This window comes from Ictidomys tridecemlineatus, chromosome 8, assembly GCF_052094955.1.
Source record: "Ictidomys tridecemlineatus isolate mIctTri1 chromosome 8, mIctTri1.hap1, whole genome shotgun sequence".
Lineage (NCBI taxonomy): Eukaryota > Metazoa > Chordata > Mammalia > Rodentia > Sciuridae > Ictidomys > Ictidomys tridecemlineatus.
The window spans coordinates 37,201,381-37,223,672 of NC_135484.1; the positions used below are offsets into that span (position 1 = coordinate 37,201,381).

At 37.5% G+C, this 22,292-nt stretch overlaps 1 protein-coding gene across 4 annotated transcripts in view; it reads right to left on the reverse strand.

Moving 5' to 3' along the window:
- The window catches only part of Ncoa7 (nuclear receptor coactivator 7), a 139,196-nt gene that overhangs the window by 109,446 nt on the left and 7,458 nt on the right, over window positions 1-22,292 (reverse strand). For all 4 annotated transcript variants that reach the window (XM_021733320.3, XM_078019233.1, XM_005335375.5 and 1 more), the window contains exon 2: window positions 6,851-6,962. In XM_021733320.3, the coding sequence (XP_021588995.2) occupies window positions 6,851-6,900 (50 nt within the window). In that variant the 5' untranslated portion in view covers window positions 6,901-6,962. The remainder of the gene's footprint in view (window positions 1-6,850; window positions 6,963-22,292) is intronic.

Consider the following 22,292-nt stretch of genomic DNA (forward strand, 5'->3'; position numbering starts at 1 on the left):
TTGGTTAATATTACGATGGTAACAATATTGTGGCAGATAAAGTTGACATGTAGCATGGGATGACTCCAATTAGAAACAAGTTATTTTTGAAAAGGTTACCTATTTGTTACAGCTTTGGAACCCAGGATGCATGTCTCCAAATAATTTCACAGTGGTGTAAATGAGTTGTTGAGCTGTCAGGACTCCCCATACCATGAGCAGCAGCAGGTCAGGCAACCTGTGTTCTACAGGACTTGTTCTGCCACAAATATGCCACAGGGCCTTTGGCAGTATTGTGGACCAACAACTCTGGATGGGGAAGGATAGAGCTGGCTCAAATCCTGCTTTGCTGCCTACCAGCTGTGTCATCTCAGTAAAGTCATCAACCCCTTTGAGTCTCAACTTCCACAATGGTCAAATTATATTTGGGGATGGAAATTTTCATTTATCAAATGTTTTGTATGAAGATAATTTAGATCAGTTTTTGTAAGTCTTTAACACAATAAGACATGCACACATAATGTTGATCTTGAATCCTGGAATAAGATGCTGATCACAGCTACAGGCAACCATCCCAGAGCTCTGGACACCTCCGTCTCTGCAGGACTACTCTAAGGGCCTACCTGATCCCTATCTCTGGCATGCCTGAGACATGACAGTGTATCAAGCAACACCATGACGAGGCTCAATTAGTATGTATAAAATGCCCTGGCATGAAGTAAGCACATTGTTGACATTTTTGCCTCATGGGCTTTCCGTCCAACGGTTAAATAAATGGGTACCTTAGATTTCTCAAACCCTTTTGGACAATATATTTCCCCTCCACAGTATCCCAGAATCTAATTCTGCCTTAACAAAGTATCTTTGGAAAATTGTATGATTCCATTTTGGATCCTTGTAATTGCTCCTTCCTCCCTAATCTTAATAACAGGTGCAGCTCATAGGAAGTGAGTGTGGTGTTAAGATGTAGATTAGGTGAAGATAAAAGTACAGGTAGACATAGAAGTATGGTCAAGGATGAACTTTGTTAAAGGAATGATTGAGTAGTTGCTTTGCTAGGGAATCATATCTACACTGACCACCATCTTAGTTTCATTTGGTTTGAATGAGAAAGCTACATTGTTTCCTAGGCATGCTTCATAAAAAGTGAGTTCAAGTATCAGTCTCCAGATGCTCCTCCTGGAAGAAGGGATAAAAAACCAGCTGTCCATCTCTGGTTCTCCTTATTGTGCCTCATTTGGGAGTCTTCCCTGTTCTGGTTGGGATGCTTCCTTCCTCAAAGCCACCTTAGGGGTGGATTATTATTAGTCATATTTGACAACTGAGAAAATGTAGGGTAAAGGAAGTTTAAAAGACTTGCCCAAGGGGATACACTGGAGTGATTTCCAAATATTAAGTGTTCTGCTAGTAGGTGGGAGTCCAGGTTACAGAATTGCCAGGGCAGAGGCTATGTATGGGAGTGGGAGGAATCAGAGGAGTGGGGATGGGAACTCAGAGGAGTTCCACACTCCACGTCCTTGATCACTGAGGCTGATGACAAAGGTAGTGGCAGATCATACTACACAGGCTCTGAAGCGGGTAGGTCAGAGAAGAGACTAGGCAGGAGAGGCAGTTCTGCTTTTCCTGATAATCCTGGGACAAGATGGGTGGGGAGCCAGCAAGTCTGGGACGTACATGAACAGCACAAGATTTGCTGAGGAGTCTATCACACCACCTCTACACACAGGCTCTCCCGGAGCTTATCAAAAGGGAAAAGTAAAACCTCCCACAAAATGCTGCTTTGGGTTATCTACAAATGTAATTTTGATGTCCTCAATTAACCCCTGATCCTGAAAAATATACTTTCAAAAAAATTTCAAACACACAGGGTTGGGGTTGTAGCTTGGTAGTTGTGTGTGTGTGCCTAGCATGTGTGAGGCCCTGGGCTCAAACCCTCAACATAGAGGGACCTACACGAAAATCACAGAAGTTAAATAATGAGAAATGAATGTGGAATGAGGGAGCCCTGTTTGGCACTTTTGAAGATACTTACATTCTAACCACAGGGGAGAGAAGAGGAAGCAGGAGACATAAGAAATAAGGATCACCCCAGAGGACAGTGTAATTATTAGTCCTCTGAAGTATAATTTACTTTAATAATTTAGTTTTTCACTTGGTTTTCAAGATTTTTCAGGGATCAAAGGATTAAAATCCACATATATAATATACTGCTCATACAAATTCTTTGCAAAAAGTATAGAAAAAAGATCACTTGAATTTTTTTCATCTGGAACGAACAACTACTAAAAAACTACACTGAAACTGATAAAAACTAGATGGGCCAAGGTCAGGGACTTCTGAACACTCAGCAGAACTCACCCAGAATAAACCTACCTACTGACAATATTAATTTGTCTTTCTATATAGAATTACACAGGCATATTTCAAAATGTGCTGTAAGAAAGGAGGGTTAGGAGACTCTTGAATCACTAATTCCAATCTGAAATTATCAAAATAAGGTCTTTTAAAACTTCACCTCACTTCAATATTAAATTGAATTGGAGGGAACATCAATGAAGGCAGTATGGTAAGAAATTATTTATCAAATAACAATCATACAATGTTGATGAAATCACATAAAAGATAGCACACAAAGAAAATGTTGACTATTTAGCCACTCCAGAGTTGTTATAGTTTGGATCTGGAAGTCCCCGCAAAGATGATACCGAAGACTTGGTCCCCAAAGCAGCAATGTGAGGTTTGGTGGGTGATAGGAGCATGAAGGCTCTAACCTCATCTGTAGGTTAATCTGTTTGATGGACTAACGATCCGAATAGACTACTGGAAGGTGGTGAAAACTCTAGGCAGGTAGGATATGGCTGGAGGACTAGGTCACTGGGGGTATAGCTTTGGGGACTGTGATCTGTCCCTGGCCCCTTCCTGTGTCTGTCTTTCTGCTTCCCAGTTACCATGAGCATCTTTCCTCTGCTATCCTTCTTCCAGGATAGTCTGCCTCATCTTGGCCCTAGAGCAATGCAGCCTTTTGACCATGGACTGAGACCATTGAAATCACAAGTTAAAATACACTTTTCCTCCTCTAAGTTAGTTTTCTTAGGTATTTATCACAATGATGAAAAACTGACTAAAACAGGAGGAAAATAGGGAAGGGGGAAGAAAGAAAAGAGTTTAAAAGCAATTTTAGGATTTCAGATACATAATTGTGGTAACATGCAGAGCATGAGGACAAATCTTCATTTGGATTTCCTCTGAACACCAGGAGAGATTTGTGTAAGGTGGCGCAATTTAGTCTAGAGAAAACTGATTGCATCAATTACCCTTGGCCTGACTTAACATTTCACTCCAGGGAACTTCCTTGGACTGCCCTCAGGTACACTGCTCTAGAAAAATATGCCTTATGTTGTAAGAAACTGGCTCTCAAGTAAATTCCATTGATAATTCCTTTATTGATTCTATGATAATTCCAGTTTCATCAGAAGGCATTTGAAAAGATTTATAACTTTGCTTCTTCTTTGATGATGTTTTTCTTTGTTTGTTTTTGCTTTTACTAGTTTGACCATTTCTGGCTTCCGTTCCACAGCTAAACCATCCATCTCTGCTCCTCCTCTTTGCTGAGGGATTGAGCCCAGGGTTTGTTGGTCTCTCTCCTTTTCTCTCTCCTTTGCTCTCACTCTTTTATTTCATCGGGAGAAATTGTGTTGACTCTCAGCACTAATTTTTGTCCTTGTTGATATGTTCCTATACTCCCAAGGTCACACTTAAGCATTTTTTAAATGTTTTTTTTTTTTTTATTGTTAGAATACTTGTCAAAAGAGGTCACAGTAAGTCCAACAAATAAATTTGACTTTCCTGAGCTGAAAAAAAAAAAAAAAACTCTGCTGTTTTTCCAGAAGAGTTTTGGTTTGTATTCTCAATTTAGGTTCTTCCCTTATTGTACATTTTAGGGACAAGAAAAACTTAACATAGAGCAGGTTATTAGTGAACCACTAGTAACCCTTACTATGGGAAGCTTTAAACTTATTTTCAATTCAAACTGGGAAAGCACAACAGTTTTTAAAAATCACTATGAAGGACATCTATAGGAAAAAAGAGAGAGAGAGAGAGAAGAATAGGAAGAAAATAACTTTGACCTAAATTCACCCCAAAATTATCTCAAGATGGATTATAAACTTAGACATAAAACAAAATATTATAAAACTTTTAGGGGGCTGGGGTTGTGGCTCAGCGGCAGAGCACTCACCTAGCATGTGTCAGGTCTTGGGTTTAATCCTCAGCACCAGTTAAAAATCAATCAATAAAATAAAGGTATTGTGTCCAAGTACAACTAAAAAATAAATATTTTTTAAAAATTTAAAAAAAACTTTTAGGGGAAAATCTTTAGAACCTGGAGCTAGGCAAAGAAATATATATGACACCAAAAACAATCATAAATGGGGGAATTAATAAATTGAACCATATCAAATTAAAACTTTTTGTTCTGCAAAAGACTCAATTAATAAGATGAAAAAACAAACTTCAGACCAGGAGAAATATTTACAAACCACATAGCTGACAAAGGGCTAATATCTAGAATATTATAAAGAACTCTCAAAATTCAGCAGTAAAAACTTCAACTACAAAGGACTTGAAAAGAAATTTCTACTGAAGAAGATACACAGATGGCTAGTAAACACTTGATAATATATATTTAACTTTATTAGCCATTACAGAAATACAACTAAAACCATAATAAGATATGACTACGTCATCAGAATGACTGAAATTAAAATAGTCTTACTACCAAATACTGGTAACAGAGAAACTAGATAACTCATACATTGCTGAAGGGAATATCAAATGGTCCAACTATTCTGGAAAAGAGTATGACAGTTTCTTACAAAATCAAACATATACTTATCATTTGATCCAGCAATTATACCTTTGGGCATTTATTCCTGGGAAATGAAAATGTTATATTCACACAAAAACTTGCACACTCATCCTAAGCAGCTTTGTTTGTTACAAAGCTGGAAACGACCCAGTGTTCTTCAATGGAAGAATGATGAAAAAGCTGTAATACATCCTTACCATGGAACACTACTTAGCAATACAAAGGAACAAACTCTTGATACATCCAGCAGCTTGGATGGATCTCAAGGAAACTATAGACTGAGAAAGCCTAATACCAAAGGTTATTTATGATATGAGTCCATTCATGCAATACGGAATATGTAACCTGATTTATCAAGTAAGAGATTGAGAACAAATTGGCAGTCGTAGGGGGTGTCAGGTAGAGGGAGGGAGGTGAATATGGCTACAAAAGGGTAGTACATGGGATACTGTTTTTGGAACTGCTCTGTGTCTTGACTTGTTATGGTAAAACACAAGTCTACACATGTGATAGAAATGCATAACTGGGCATGGTGGCGCATGCCTGTAATCCCAGCAGCTCTGGAGGCTGAAGCAGGAGGATAGAAAGTTCAAAGCCAGCCTTAGAAAAGTGAAGCACTAAGCAACTCACTGAGACTTATCTCTAAATAAAATACAAAACAGGGTTAGGGATGTGGCTCAGTGGTCGAGTACCCATGAGTTCAATCCCTATAACCACTCACTCCCCCCACAAACTGCATAGAACTAAATATGTACAAAGACACACAATGAGTGCCTATAAACCTGGTGAAATCTGAATAGAGTTGGTAGACTGTATTAATATCAAATTTATAGTTGTGATATTATATCACATTATCACATTATATTGCAAGATCTTTTCACTGGTGAAACTGAATGAAGGATATAGGATATCTCTCTAATAATCCTTACAATTACATGTGAACAATTATCTCAACATAAAAAGTTATATAATTCTTTTTATTCTAAATATCCCATTCTCCTAATGTCTCATCTATCACATGCCTGATTTCTTCTTTCTCCAATCTTGTTACTTTCTATAGTCCAGATAATGGAAAACATTTTGCTATAATAAGTAGTTTGACTTTTGGATTCCTACACTTCTTATTTTTCATTGGGGCACACCCATTGGAGACAGCCCTCGTTTGAATACTGATTCTTAGGCTATATGAAATGTATAGAAGAATGCTTACTTTCTGAATCTTAGTTAACTCACTGATAAAATGGAGATAAAGTAATCTATGTCATAGGTTTATTTCGAGTATAAATAAAATAATAAATAAAACACTTATACATAGCAAATCCTTAAATTGTTTTCCTCATTTTCCTATTAACAATCTAAAATCCAGCTTAATTTCTAGATAAATACATCAACAAAAAACTTTTGCATTCTCACTACTAAAATGATTTCTAAATGTTTTAATATTTTGTTCATTTTATTCTGATTATTGAGTGGCTGCATATAGATGTTTAAATCTATAAATCATAGCCTGTCATACACTAGATAACTACTATTTGGATAACAAGAAATGTTTGTATGCTGGACAAGCTCAATCCTTAAAAATTACCTGGTCACTAATGATATCATTTCAGCCATTCAACTTACCTACAAAAATACTTTTTTAGTCCTGACCTCCCCACAAGGTGGTAAGCTTTCAATATGACATAATTTTTAGTTATAGCTCAACCAATTAAGCTACAGAACAGCAAGAACTGAGCATATGATGGACTGAAATTCGAGGTGTGTTTCTAAACACGGGGTTCAGAGCAATCTGCAGGCTAGCTGCAGTCCCTGAGCACCACTAGCCTGAAAGAACTACCGAAGACAGAAAAAGAAGGACCAAATGTTATTCTTCTACTATTAATTTAAAAAGGACAAAGTAAGCATTTTAATTTCCACTAGTTACTTTCTCTGCTTATAAACAGTCTCAGAACACGAATATTTTGTTTTTAAAGCACTGATATAATTTTGCAAAAGAATGCTTACCGAGCAAAGTAACTTTGTTTCCGTTCCTTCTTCTCTTCCTTGGTATCCATAATACACAATGAAAGTGCAAAATATTTGGAAAATCCTTCGCTTTAATCAATAAGTCATAGCCCTGTAATAAAAAATAACAAAGCAACTATAAATTTAAAAGTTTATAATGGCCAATATGAAGAATAAAGCACAGGAGAGCTACATGGCCAAAACAAATGAAGGATAAACTTTAACCAGGAACAGAGTCACATGAGCCAAATGTAAAATGAAAAGGCCCATTGGGGGGAAACGTGCACACACACACACACACACACACACACACACGTATAATTAGAAGAGCGATGTTAAGCCACATAGCAAAATGCTTATGGAAAACCAAACTATTTTTCTCGTAGTTAACAATTTATTTCAAAATGTCCAAAATGAAAACCTTCACTGATGTAGAAGATTATAGTCTAGTGGTGCAGATGCAAATTATTTTTTAATATTGAATTCATAATCACTATTTCCAAGTAATTAATAATGAATATGTCTCATAGATAATTATGCAAAATGGCTCACTTAGGTGTTTACAAGAATGTTTTTCTTTAAAAATAAAATAACTTCAGCATTCTATTTTAGTTTCAGTAACATGCCAGCAAGTACATCCCATTTGAACAAATGTGGAAATGAAAGTTCAAAGACGTAAGAAGCTGTTCTTCAGAATAGCTTTCTATGCCTGCCTCTCCCCGCTGCCTGACACCCTCACCTCTGCTTGCCAGCAGGGTTTAAACCTATAATGAAAGGTTGTCTCCAGATCAATCTTCCTTAAATACCACTTTCATCATGCTATTCCCCTGCTCAAAAATTTCCAATGTCTACTTACTACCAGCTTCCCCAAATGAAATTTCCTGCAGAGCATTAACACTCCTAAAATGTCTCCTTTTGCCTTGAAGCAAAAATATGTTCACTAATCAAATTCAAATATAAAAAAAGCAAAGTTATAGTTAAAAATTAAAATTTGTTTATTCATTTCAATATAATACACCATTTAATCCACAATACATATCAATGAAAAGTACTATGGTAAGTCCCAGTGTTCAAGGGTAAATGAGTCAAGATATGTCCTCTAAAAGAAATCACAGTCTGATGAGGGAGACATAGGATTTCAAGACAATGAGGTTTCGAAGCAGGCAAGAGCTATAGGACAAACAATTAGCTCCATTTTAGCCACAAGGTACACATTTCAAAATATCATGTGGTACATTATAAATATACACATTTTGACAATTTAAAACACAAATATTTAAAACAAGAATACTTGAACTTCATGTAGGGTCCACTCTGTGCCCTTGTCACACACACACTAAGGGTGTAAGTGTGGGCTTCCCAGGTAAGGGTCAGAGGAACCAGCTCTGTCTTGAATAAGAACACAATAATTCCCTGCTACTCCAGGGTCCACTGTGAAGTGGAGTAACAGTGGGAGCTGAAAGTAAAGGCACGGAAGGATCAAGGTCAGAGAGGACTTTAACCCTAACTCTATATCATGTGCTACCTGCCTCTTCACTACACCCATCGGCTCTTACTGAGAGATCATGTTGAACCCCACAGCAGCACTTCTAGTAGCCATTACCAAACTGATCAGAGCCAGCTCATGACATACAATGGGGTTTTCATGAGGGAATGTGGCAGCAGTATCTAATCCAGAAAGAGGGGAAATGGATTCATGAAATACTTTGGGGACAAATGAGTTGGAATTTGGTGACCCATTCCATACAGACAAGGTAGGAAAGGAAAGACTTCCAGAAGGCCCTCTACCTCTCTGCTTCAGGAACCAGGTGGACTATGAGAGGAGAGGAAAAAATACAATACACAAGAAGAGGGCAGACTGTGTGTGGTATCAGGGGACAGAAGAAGGTGAGAAATCGATTTTTGGCATGTTGCCTTTGAGGTGCCTATGGATGGCCATCCCAAGATGATTCACCAGACATTTGATGACGTCAAAAGCACAGGAGAGCAATGAGAGCAAGAGAAAAATAAAATAAAATTTACCAGCATATGGTTGTAGTTAGGAAAAAAGGAAAAAAAAAAAAACAAAGATGAGATCATCCTGGGAGCTTGACAGTTGTGCACAAGACCCTTAGGGAACCATGGGAGACAGTGCCAGCTCTTACTGTCCATCGTTATGTCCCTGACATGGCTCTGCCATCAAAGAGCTTATCACTCAGTGGAAAAAAAAAGACATGGACAAATAACTAAAATGTAGGGTAGTAAACTGGAGCTTGCCAATGAATAAAACTGGGAATCTAGAACATGCAAAGCTCAATTTGATTAAGGCGACAAAAATCAACCTTTCAAGGTGGTTAGGATATTTCAATAGTTAAAGAAGAGAGAGAAGCAGCTCCAGCAGGAGGGAATGGAATCAACAGAATGGGAGTCAAAAGGCAAGAAAGACAGAGTGGTCACCTGGCGGGGAAAGGGGGCCCCTGATGCCTGTTTACCATGTCATTTATTTCAATATACTCTCCATGTTATTTCTATTAATTCTTCTAATCACGTGATGATTCAGATATCTTTATTTCCATTAAGCTAAAGCTGAGAGATGCCTTGATTTTCCTAATTCAACAACACTAGCTTCAGTGGAACAGGGATTTTAATCTAAATTTGTGTACATTTCAGTGTTTTTCAATAAACTTTGGGGCCAGAAAGCAACTGTAGATGAACTAGAAAAAGTAATGTGGAATCTATAACATCTAGTGCCTCAACACAGACTCTGCAGGTTAAAACAAATGGAGCTGGCCTTTGTGGGAGGGGGTCCTTGAAGACCTCCAATCTGTGAGGCAGTGGGTGTGGTAGCCATGCTACAATTAGTTGAGGTAATTAAAACTCATCCAAGAATTTGGATGATGAAAGAAAGAAGAAAAAGGAAAGATGGTGGCTGAGTGTCTGACTCTGGAGAAGAGTCTCTCACTGTGGGGTGAACCCACTGGGCTCCTCCTTGACTCTTAACCTTCATCTTACTCTTTCTGCAGGCTTGAGGTAGTCATGTTCTCCTCCTTTTCCTAACCAGATCTATCAGAAGGCCTAATTCCACTGATGTGCTCTTCCCTCTCTTCATCAGGAAGTTACTTCACATGTTACTTGTCAATTCCCATGAGGCACACACACTGTGTCTTACACCGTGTCACACACTATGTGACAAGGTCACTTCACCTAGCCTCCTCAGCTCCAAACCATAGCTCGCTTGAAGTCAAACATCACCACCAAGTCTCACTGTTTCCTTGTACTTCCCTAAAAACCAGGCACCAAAGTAGATAGAAAATCCATATAAGAGCTAAATTAATTCAGAATTGGAGATAAGGTCAACTATATGGCAGATCGATAAAAATGGAAGGATTTGGGCTGGGGTGGTGACTCAGTGGCAGAGTGCTTGCCTGGCATTTGTGAGGCAGTAGGTTCAATTCTAAGTACCACATATAAATAAATGAATAAAATAAAGGTTCATAAAAATCTAAAGAAAATGGAAGAATTCCTCTCAAATTAATAATTACTTGAGGATGGGGAATATAGACTCATGCCAGCTTCTTTCAGATTCCTGAAGGAATAGAATCCAGGGCTCCCAACCATGCCTGGGGCCAGGTGGCTTATTTTGAAATTCTTCTCCTACATGCCAAAAACACATAATGATCTGTTTATTGAGTTTCTCCTCATGAATAAAAATGAAGTCATAACAATCTAATTGGTACATTTTTATATTGCAAGCTGAGCCAGAAACTAATATTTGATTCCAGTAGAAAAACACTGACAAAACTAAGCAGAAGAGAAACAGATTACATGATCCTAGGATCAACAACTGGTGCTGCTGTGTCTGCTTAGACCAAGTAAAGCTTTTATTTTATTTTTCAATATTCTATTAGATAAATAAAAATATGATAATCTATGGTTTCTTTTAAGTTTCTATGAATTAATTCCTTAAACAAGGCAGATTCAGTCCTTTCTACTCTAAACACAGGAGCAGATTAACCAGAAAGAGGTAGGCAGTAGATGCTATAAAAATGATTTGCACAGAGCATCACACAGCAGCTTTCATGCTTCAGTGAAGAACCAAAGCTCCTTAAATCAAACTCTAATGGGAACTACATTTTCCATTATAAGTGGTTATAATAGGCTTCTTAAAAGCCCTTCATTCACTTAATGTTGATTTTTCCACACATCAATACACTCTAGACTCATCCAAACACTGACTTACAAGAGACTCCTGCATTTATGGTGTATTGCAGATCACAAAGAATTTTACGAGAGAACACAGATGGATCTTCAGCCTAAATTTTTCTTTTTGCACTCTTAAGTCAGGACAGCCCATTTCAACCCAAATTCAGTTCATTACTCAAAAACAATGGCACACAGAAATATTCACCTCATAAGAAATTTGTTAAAAACAAAGTATTTTTTTGTATTACTAGTAAAGTATGTCCAATTTGAGAACATGGCACTGCTTAAAGAGAATTCTAGAACAGAGACTTCCGTAACTATATCTATGTGAACTGCACAGCACAGCAAGCACAGCATGGCTTCTTGGATTCACATCTAACACACTGCAGTTTTTTGAACACTCAGGCATAACCAGGCAGAACTAATCTATGATACTCATCAACTGTTTTTCCAACAACATGTTTCCTAATACACAAATGAAATAATAATAGGAACATGCATGCTGGCCTGGTCACACAGAGTTTTTCCACTGAAGGAACAGACCAAAATGTACTTTCCAAGCAGACATTTCCCCTTAGAAAATACTTACACTTATACCCATACATGATGGGTATTCAGTCTCTCTCAAAGCCACATACTCACCTAAACAAAAGGAGAATATTCAAATTTCAGTGTTAACCAAGGTCAGAAATTTGAATACTTTCTTTAACAAGAAACTGAGGAAGACAGAACCAGGTACAAATGTGTGCCACAAACCCACAGGGGAACAACCAAGAGGCAATGCCCCCAAATAAGAAAATGTGTATCACAAAATCAAAGCAGTAACAAAAAAGCAAAGTAAAGGTGAGAAAGAGCCAAGAAGTTAGGACTTAAGCAAAGTGATGATTGAGGGAGGGCTACCAATCTGCCACTTGGGAAAGTGGTATAAATTTTCTTTGGATGGCAAAATGAATGGAGAACTCGACCCTTGGTCCATTTTTTCTCTGCCCAGAGAACTTAAATTTTACCTGAAAAGAATTAAGTAAATGGGATTGTCAGTGCTTTCTTAGCTGAGTGAAGAAAATCCATCAAAGCTCCTAGCTATTCTAAATGAAGACCCATCTCTGGGCTAGACCGATCATTCTACAACCTCTAAGAAGAGGACATACAAAAGACATTTCTACAATGTAGAAAGCAGAAGTTGTCAAAGATGTGAAAAACGCTCCAAACCTAAAAACTGGAAAACGCATTTTAAATTTCAACACAATGTTAGAAAGGGGACTGTACAAACTACACAGTGGGGGACATCACATTGATCCTCAGGTGAGCTCGAGAACTGATCATTAAATAGCAACCCATGACCTCTCAGACCCAGAATGGTTACCCAGAAAGAAACCATTTGGCAGAACAAGGTGGATCCCATACTGAAACCTTCCACCATCAACCAAGAACTCTGATGCAGATTCAAAGAGGAAGGCAGCTTTCTTCAGACATGAAACTCAGGAAGAACAGGCAGCGGCATCATCAGCTGGTAAAATGAGAAGCAGTGATTGCTCTGGTGTGGGTAGACAGAAGCACAGAGCACAGAGGGGAAGCACTGACTTAACTGGAAGGGAAGGAGAGTCAGGAAAACCTTCCTAGGTGATGTCAGTCTTGGGCTATGAAGGAGGCACAGGAATGTCCCACTGAATGCATCAGAATGAGGATGTGCACACCACTGAAGGGAACCTGTGGTGCTCAGGGAATTCTGACTGGTCAGGTATGGCAGGAGCGCAGGGCTGGTGGAGGAGAGGAGGTTGAGGGGGTGATGGCTTAGTCAAATACACTGACCTCATTTCCCTCTTTGATATAGCGACTATTCCAGGAAATCGGGGGAAATGAAGCAAACACAGTGGAACTGTGTGTAAAAGGCATTTGATCAATTTCTCTTGATCTGCTTATGGATAAGATGGAAAAATGTGGATTGGATGTGTGATTGGATTTTCCCATGATCAGATCAAGAAAATCACTGAAGAACTGAGCCACAAGGCATGTGCTGACTGACTCAGGTCTGGAAGCTGACCTCAACCTTCAACCTGAAAAGGAGATGTTAATAGCAAAAGGTAATATTTTTTCTTAGGCCCTGTCCTTGCCAGTAAATTTAGCACTGACTAAAACGAAAATACAGCGGCCGGCCTCCTCATCAGCCTTTTGGAAGGATAAAGGATATCCTGGATAACTGCACTCAGAAATATCTCAGCTATTCATATAAGGGAGACAGTTATTATAAGGCAGAATTTACCCCCATATGGGTCTTTTGTTCTATTGGTGAAGTGGTAAGGGATGAGAGAGGTAGGGTTAAGTGTCAGCACCAGCAAATGTGATTTGTGGTTTTAGATGACAGTAAGATCCATATGCCCATTAGTACCCCCACAAAGGCACTAATGCAATCAAAATAAAAAGATTAGTCAGTCTGTCCCACATATTTGAGGATTAGAATATATCAGGATTACTGGATTTAGTTCTGAGTCTCACACTTACAGAAGAAAACAGGGTAATAAGAGCAACCAGGATTGTTAAATGGCATAAAATTAATTTTAAAAAATATTAGTCAAGGGAGTTGGTCATGTTTAGCCTAGAGAGAATAACTTTGATTAAATAACTGTTTTTAAATATCGGAAAGACTGTTATTCAGTATAGGATTTAGGCTTGATAGATCTTCAAGGGTTACACTCAGGATGAAACATTAGCTATGGAGGGAGGGAGATCATGGCTCAGCATAAGGAAGAACTATCTTACAAACAGATGCCAAGAGCAGCCTGCAGATTGAATAGCTTCCTAATCACCAAAAGTGATTTAGCACAAACTGAGTGGCCACTTTATGGATTGCTATAAAATGCAATATTCAGCCTTATCAAAACCAACACCCTCATATAAAGAGATAAATATTGTATTATATGCCCTTTTTAATATTGAAATGAAATTCACAGATAATATAACCTACTTACACACTTGATTTTATGAAATCAGTATGATGCCCAAAGGAAAGTATCTGGTAACAGCTATTTCAATATATAAATTCTCAGGTTTTAAAAATGCATGTAATGCCAAAAAATAAATGTATAGCAAGAATTTCAAGAAATACATTCACAAGCATGAGTTCATAAAAGACATAATGAACTACTCAGGTGCTTGCAACTTATGTAGGACAAGTTTAGAGACAGGAGAAGAATGATTAGAAACTATTTTGCTACATACAAGAAGCACAGGAAGATGAAAAGCAGTCATGATGGGAGGGGTGGGTACTAGGGAAATTGGGAGAGACACAAGCCTGATTAGAATCCAAACTCTACCACCTATAAGATATGTAGCTTAGCTGGACACAGTGGCACTTGTCTATAATCCCAATAACTTAGGAGGCTGAGGCAGGAGGATTACAAGTTTGAGGGCGACCTCAGAAACTTGGACACTGACTCAGTTAAAAAGAATTGTGATGTAGCTCAGTGGAAAAGTGCCCTGTGTTCAATCCCAGAACAAAAAGAAAGAAAAAAAAATGTAGGCTTGGACAAGTTAACTAATTTCTCAAACCCTTATCTATAAAAGAGCTGTTATAGAGATTAAATGTGTTTTAAAATGTGTCTTTAAAGTCTGATGCCCTAGGGAACAGGAAAATATAGCTATTGACTGATGCATTTCAGTGAATCTGGATTCAAATTTATCCCCATTTTTTAAAAAAATAACATTTTTTGAACATTGACAAGGTACACCAAATTTTTGTTAAATGCCAGTGTTATTTAATATTTATGGCTATATAAAGGAGTTAATATTCTTATGTTTTTCGGATAAAGGAGTCTCATGTTGAGAAAGATTTTTTTCAAGATCAAACCTGAGTCCAATCCATAAGAGTTTTACCAGAATGATCAGTTCTTGTCTAATACCAAAAAAGGAACCACTAATAATATCACCATATAGGATTTTCACATCAACTTATGGTTCTTTCTGGATTTAACCACCAGCTTTCAAGCCACTTGTCCTTCAGGATGTAAATACCAACTTGAGTTCAGGTTAGATATACTTAGTAAATGTATGGCAATGACCTTGTCAGTGCCTTCAATCAATATTTGTCTGCTGATTGGAATTTAAAGAGTTAAGTACATCCTCTCAATTCCCCGAATTAAGTGAATTATCTCTTAAGTTTTCAGAAGTGTGTTTGATATGCCAGAAATATTTCTGTTAGCAGTTGGTAATTCTTTTTTGTTTCTGTTATCTCAAAATGTTAATCTTCTGCCAATCTAATTATTTCTCCTACAGAAAACAGAATTGACAAATACAGAGAACCAGAATTTAGGATTCTAATTTTTTTTAATTTCTTTATTGATTTTAAATTACAAAAGTTGTTTTTTGGGCAAACACTAGAATCGTAGCTCCTTTCTAGAACTAAAACTTGTGGTTCTGTAAAAATTCTACCAAAGATATTGAATGTATTAAAGCTCATTCTTTCATTAATACTTGTAACATATAAAAGTCAGTTCTGAACAGCTTTTTGCTTTCATAAAAAGGTATTTTAAAGGAAGACATCTGCATCAAATTAGATGAAAAGTTATTGAAGGCAACAAAAGCATAATAGAGTCTATTCTGTTGATCTCATCTCCCAACAACAACAACAACAACAAAAATCTGGGTACTTGTTGCTTATATATGATTGCCCCTCACAAGTTGGGGAAAATCTGGTGCCCGTATCAGATTTTTGGAGGCACCTTCTACTATTGTGACTCTAAGATAAATCTAAACATAAGGAGCTCCAAGCATCAAGAAAGAAAGAGGTGATGTGGGAAGAAAAGTCTTGTTTTCAATTACTTCTGGAATTCATTTTAATATCACCAGACAGACTCATTCCTTATATCATAGGTTCTCTAGCTTGTTGTACTTTTCCACAGACATTTTTTTAGCCTTATCAAGGAATAAAATCTTCTTTCTTCTCTATTGCTGCAGATCTCAGTTTTATTCCCCAAAGTCCTGCAGAGCACAGGCCCCCACGTGAATCACTGTGCCTATACCTGTACTCACGGCAAAGGCCTCCAGCCCTGCCAGGGTCCTGGTCTTGCACCATGCCCAACTCCTTCAGCTCCTTCCAGGAGAGAAATAAGTGAGTACTGCAGCCACCGCAACTATTACTATGGCTGCTGTTATCCTTGTTTGGTGGGGTTGTCTAGTGGATGGATCTCAAAGAGTTAATGAAAACAAAATCAATGAAATAATGGTTAAAAGGTGTTTTAAAATAAAGGAAATGTCTTTCCAAAAAACACATATGGCCTGTAAATAGTAGTTTTGAGGATTAAATGTGTCTTCTGAGACTTTATCATAAGAGACAAGGGGTTTACTTTACCAGATGAAATGCCATTTCACCTAGGAAAAGATCACATCTGTCTCAGTTGTGGTTGAGATATGAGATTGGATATGTTTGCAAAATACAGTGACAATATGCTCAAACATGTAAAAATGTAAAATAAAAAATTAAAAATGATCACTCCTTGTAATTTGCTTTCAGCATATTTATTCACATGGAGGATTTAAGTGTCAATATTCAGTTAGTAGTGCTGTGTAATATTTATGAGTGGTTTTAATACAGAAAGCATTGAAAAACCTACTTTATACCTGCCACTCTACTAGTATTTAGATAAATAGGGTCTAAAACCTATGAACACAAAAAGAACTCAATATGCTCTCAAGAAGCTCCTGCCCCTTTTTTAAGGTTCTGGGGATTTTACCACTGAGCAACATACTCATCCCTTTTTATCTTTTATTTCAAGACAGCATCTTGCTAAGTTGTTTGGGGCCTTGCTAAGTTGCTGAGGTTGGCCTTTAACTTGCAATCCTCTTGCCTTAGCCTCCTAAGCTGCTAGGATTACAGGCATGTACCACTGCACCCAGCAAAAAAAAAAAGAAAAAAAAAACTCCTATTTTTGACAAGGGCAATGAGTTACATAAAATAATCAAGAAAAAAAGGGTCTGGAATTTTTATGTTAAATGTACAATGCACAGAGGAAGTGCAATGGGAGATGAAGAAGGGGCCAGGTAACATGGACCCAACATTATTTGGGAAAGTCTCAGGAGTGGGACATACTCCAAAACTATAATTCATGGTTGTATGTCAGTAATGCTATACAACTATCACCTCCGTGAATTGCAAACAGTTTTATCCTGAATGAAAATGTTCTCTATCAGAGCATACTCAAGAAGACAGCAATTCTACCAGATTCTGTCTCATCTGTTTGGGGTGACAATGGAAAGGCAAATAATGTGCTTCGGTCAATACAGAATGTGGTAGATGCACTAATGTGGGCTCAGGAAGAAGGCTAACAAGTATCTGTGGGGCAGGAAATGTGACCAATGTGAAAGTGAATCAGTTTTGTGAAGTACTCTGGACTTTTCCTGGAAAAAAAAATTAAGCATATAATATTCAGATATAATTTTTCAGGAGACTAGGTTAAGAAACCAAGTCTATGGTTTATGTACATTTTCTTTGACAAGTTGGTTGAGTTGATGTAAAAGTTCTTGCAGAATTCTAAAGAAAAATGGCTCTTCAATAGTCTGGATTGTTGTTCTCAATGTATTCCTTTCCCTCACAGTAACAGAATTAGAATTAGATATCCATACACTTTGCTATGCAACGTTTGGTGCTTTAAATTAGTACAGAAAGCAGGTATACATCACCATTCAGTTTGGTATGTGACTTGTTTGGATCAATAGAGTATGTGGATTAACAGTGCTATTTATTCAGACACAAGACATGAAGAGACCTAGTAAGTTTCTGCTATCAGAAGAGTATGCACCAGGTAGCTGATTTTCCTTCTTCCACTTCAGTCCCAGGAAAAAGTCATAAGAAACAGACCTGAAGCTGTCTGAACAGCCTCAGCTTTGAAGTCCAGCTCAGCCCTCCCATGTCCAGCCCTGCCAAGAGCAGCCAAACTGCAGTCAACCTACAGGTCCATGAGTGTGAGATAAGTATTTGTGAATCAAAGCCACTGAGGTTTGCAGTTTGTTATGCAGTATTATCAAAACAAAAGGCCCAATACAGCCTTGTAAACATCCTGATCCACAAACAACTTTATGGAGTTTTACCAGGAAGATCAAAACCACACAGTATATAACACCACCTACATGAATAATTTTATTTAAGGCCTGAGATACCAAAGCCCAGAGTCAGAAGCAGCTAGCTGACACCAATAGCTGAGGCTATTTGTCATTTAACCCATATCCAACCTGCATGGCTTTCAGGTGTTAGCTAAGAAAACATCATTAGACACCTTATGCACTGTCCTAATGTGTTGTTCTGGAAACTCTCATATTATTGTTATAGATTGAATTGTGTCACACTGAAAAAGGTAAGTTAAAGTCATGGTCCTCAGTGCTCCATAATGTGACTTTATTTGGAAATTGGATTATTACAGGTATAATTAATTAAGATGAGGTCATACCGGAGTAGTATGGACCCTTTACCCAATATGTCTGACACTCTTATATTGGCCATGATACACACACAGGGAAACAGCTCCTTGAAGACAGGCAAACTTGGAGTAATGTAGCCACAAACCAAGGAATACCAGAAAACCACCCAAAGGCTAAAAGAGGCATAGGGGGATTTCTCTAAAGGTTTCATAGAGGGCTGACAACTTTAGATAGCTTCCAGAACTATAAAAAAAATTCCTGCTGTTTGAAGTCACCAAGTCTGTGGTTCTCTGTCATGGCAGCCCTAGGAAACTAATACACTGATTTTAAATTTTTAACATCCTTTTACTTTTATTTGAATTTACTTTATGCTGAATTTATTCCCGTGCCATAAGTTTTTGTTTCTTTAGTTTCTTCTGGGATATCTTCCTCTTCTGTGCAACCTCCTCTTCGGGTTTAGAAGCAATTTATTGCTTTTCAGTGAGGATCACCTCAATGTGACAGGGGGAACTCATGTATGGGTTAATCCAACCATGACCTCTTTCAGTACAGTGGAGCATCTTGGGTGCTTTGTTCACCCAGGTGTGTTCAATGACCAAAGAATCTATGTCTAAACCCTTAAGTTCAGCATTCCTCCCTGCATTTTTAAGCATGTGCAGCAAAAATGCAGCACTTTTTGGTCCACTAGCCCTGAGTCCAGCCCCACTGTTTGGCCTGGGCACACCTTCCAACTCCACCACTGTAAGGCCAGAATGACACACATTGCTTCTTTAAAGTTATATCTTTCTGATTTTCAGGTATTCCTCGGTTTGTGGCTGTATTCCTTGGTGGCTTTTCAGATGGGCATACCCTTGATGACCCGTGCAGTTTCATGAGTGTTCTTAAAAGTGAATACGAAGATTTGAACCTCTTTATCTGCATGATTTTGTGGTGTTTTTTTAGGTCAAGAGAGTAGTGGACCATTTTCACAGATCACTTCAGGTTGCTTACAGGAAGAGGAAGCTTAAATTACTTTTATACACTATCACTGTTCCAAAAGAATACTACTCAAAAAATTTGATTACTTTCATACTGTATCTATTCTGCCACTTCTTCTTATAAAGGTATTTTAAGTATTGGAGCAGGAAGCTCATCCAGTTGACATCAATATCCAAGAGATAATTCAAACACAACTTACCTGAGTAGGCAGACTAAGAACTGATCTCATTATCAAAGAAATATTTTAACATAAAATGGGTTTTGAAATATTCTAAAAAAGCAGCATTACCCTGTATGCCACTAATATCACACTTTCTTTAGCAACTTTACACTAACAAAAATCATGTTGCTGGGTTCCTTCCTGCACATTTATGCTACCTTGTGTCATTTTCTAATTCTTTCCAACCAGACTGAAAGCCCTATAAAGACATAGAGCATAAGTGTGCTCACGAACATACGTCACAACTCCTTGTTTAGGCTGAACACAGAATCCATGGTTAAGTTCATTGTTTTACTTGTTATAGCTAAGTAACAGAAACTTATTTCAGGTTATGGAACAATAAGTTCTTGCCTTTTACTTAGGTTAGTGGTTTCCACTCTTAAAATTCCTATTCCACATCAACGAAAGTATCTGAGCATGAAATCCTAAATTTTTACTTATAAAAACATGTCTTTTGCACCCATATATGCATTGTAAGATATTAAAAAAAATAGAAGCAAAAGAAAAGTTGATATAGATCTCCTAACAATTGCTTCTCTACACCTCATGGAGTCTAGACTACTGGTCTAGATTATCAGAGTAGATTTGTGAAAACATCAGGATTTGGTCTTTTCTAGGAAATGCAAGATCTATGATATTCTCACATTTGTGAACTTTAAATCTATTCTCTGACAGATTCATGAAATTGTCGAGATGAAACAAGCCATGTTTTATAGTTGATGATAGAGTTGTCCTTGTAACCAGGATTAATTTGTATACTACTAGACCCTATTATAAATGCATTTGCTAACTGCAGTGTTCTCTGTTAATTGAGCCCTTTATTTCTGTAGATTTTTGTAGTAAAAATCTCTTATCAGATCTTCAACCAAAAAAAATGAAAGAAATGACAGAACATGCTGATCTTGAAAATATGAAAAGAGAACCGTGTGCAAAGGGGAAGACAGAACCAAAACCTCATCAATCATTTCTATAAATGTCAACAACACAATAGCATCGAATCTTCCTGTGTTTCCTGTACAAGTATGTGGATAATGCTGTGCTAGAAAACCAAAGAACAGAGAATAATGCAAAACACAACTCCTGTAAGCTTACTGCAAGAAGAACTTAGCAATTATGTGAGTCAATTGTTAGTTCATTTGTGGTAAAAAAAAAAAAAACATATTTATCAAAAGAATTGAAATTATATTAAAATAGATAGCTTGGACAGTGTTCATAAAATTAAATATCAGTCTGGTGTGGAAGACTGACTTTAAAGAAATGTGAAAGAAACTTCAGAAAAGGAGGGCAGGAGGTAGCTTGGAGGCTGGAATTTCTCTCCTGTACACGTGGAATTACTGAGTATCCAGATCCCAGTATCCAGTGGGAGTGGGAGGTATGGCTGAATGTGTAAAATGTGGAAAGGATATGGTGTCATCATCACCTAAGCAGTATTCTCTGGCTTAACTTCCCAAGAGAAAGCCACCACTAACACAATTTCATAAATCATTTCACTTGGCCTAGTTATTCTTCTATGATATAAGGTTGGGTGCTAGTTAAAATGATGTAGAGAGCTTGCCTAGCATTTGTGAAGCTCTGGGTTCATTTCTCCAGTACTGCAAGAGAGGGGGGGGGAGGGAGGGAGGGAGGGAGGGAGGGAGGGAGAAGGGGGTGGATTTAGGGCTGATCTATACACAAAGTAAGCAAGCTAAATGTAAGAAAATACCAAGCAGATGATGTGTGGGTGAAGGGATTGAGGAAGTGAAATATTAGCAGCTTCAAAAAGAGGAAGAGAAAGTAAAATTTTGATTATGTCAAAATGAATATGCATTTGGTAAAGAATAGGAATATAAAACTTATGTGAAACATTATTGGTAATAATTTTAACAATTATCATTGTAATATAACAATGTGAAAAAATATATAAATCATCTATAATTGATGAGTCAATGGGAAAAGAGCTTTAATATTTGGTCACTTTGTCTTTTCTTCTATACATACAGTTTGATGTTTAACTTAATTATTAGGAACATCTCCCATGTGGTTAAATATTGTCCAAAACCATTATTTTAATGTCTAAATATTTTATCATATGTAAGCACTATCTCCTTAAAAATTACTCCATTGTTAGATTTTTCTTAAATTTTTCATAATTCCCTTTATAATAATTAATAAAGAATTGCTTACTCTGTGCCAGGCAGAGTTCCAACTTACCTAATTCCCTGTATGATGTAGGAGGTAGATACTATTATTATCTTCATCTGACAGATGAGGAAAATCATGGTATGGGAGAAAGTAGCTTGCCTAAGTGCACATAGGTGGTTAAGGGTGGAATGGGATTCCATGCTAGGTAACTGACTCCAGCATCCCTGCTCATAACCCCTCTACCATACCACCTGCTTTGCAGAGATAATGAGCTCATCAATAAACATCAACATCAGCTCTGATTATTTTCTTAGAATATACTCAGAATACAATCACGTGGACCAAGTGATATTATGAGCCTACCTGCCCTCCATCTAAGGTATAACAACATACCCTTTCACCATCTGTGAGATATAAAACCACCTCACCCTTGCCAGCACGTGGCTGACTTTTAAAATCTAATTATAATAATCTGCATTTCTTTGATGCAATGAAGACAATATTTTTTATGTCTCTTCTATCATTAATTCCTGT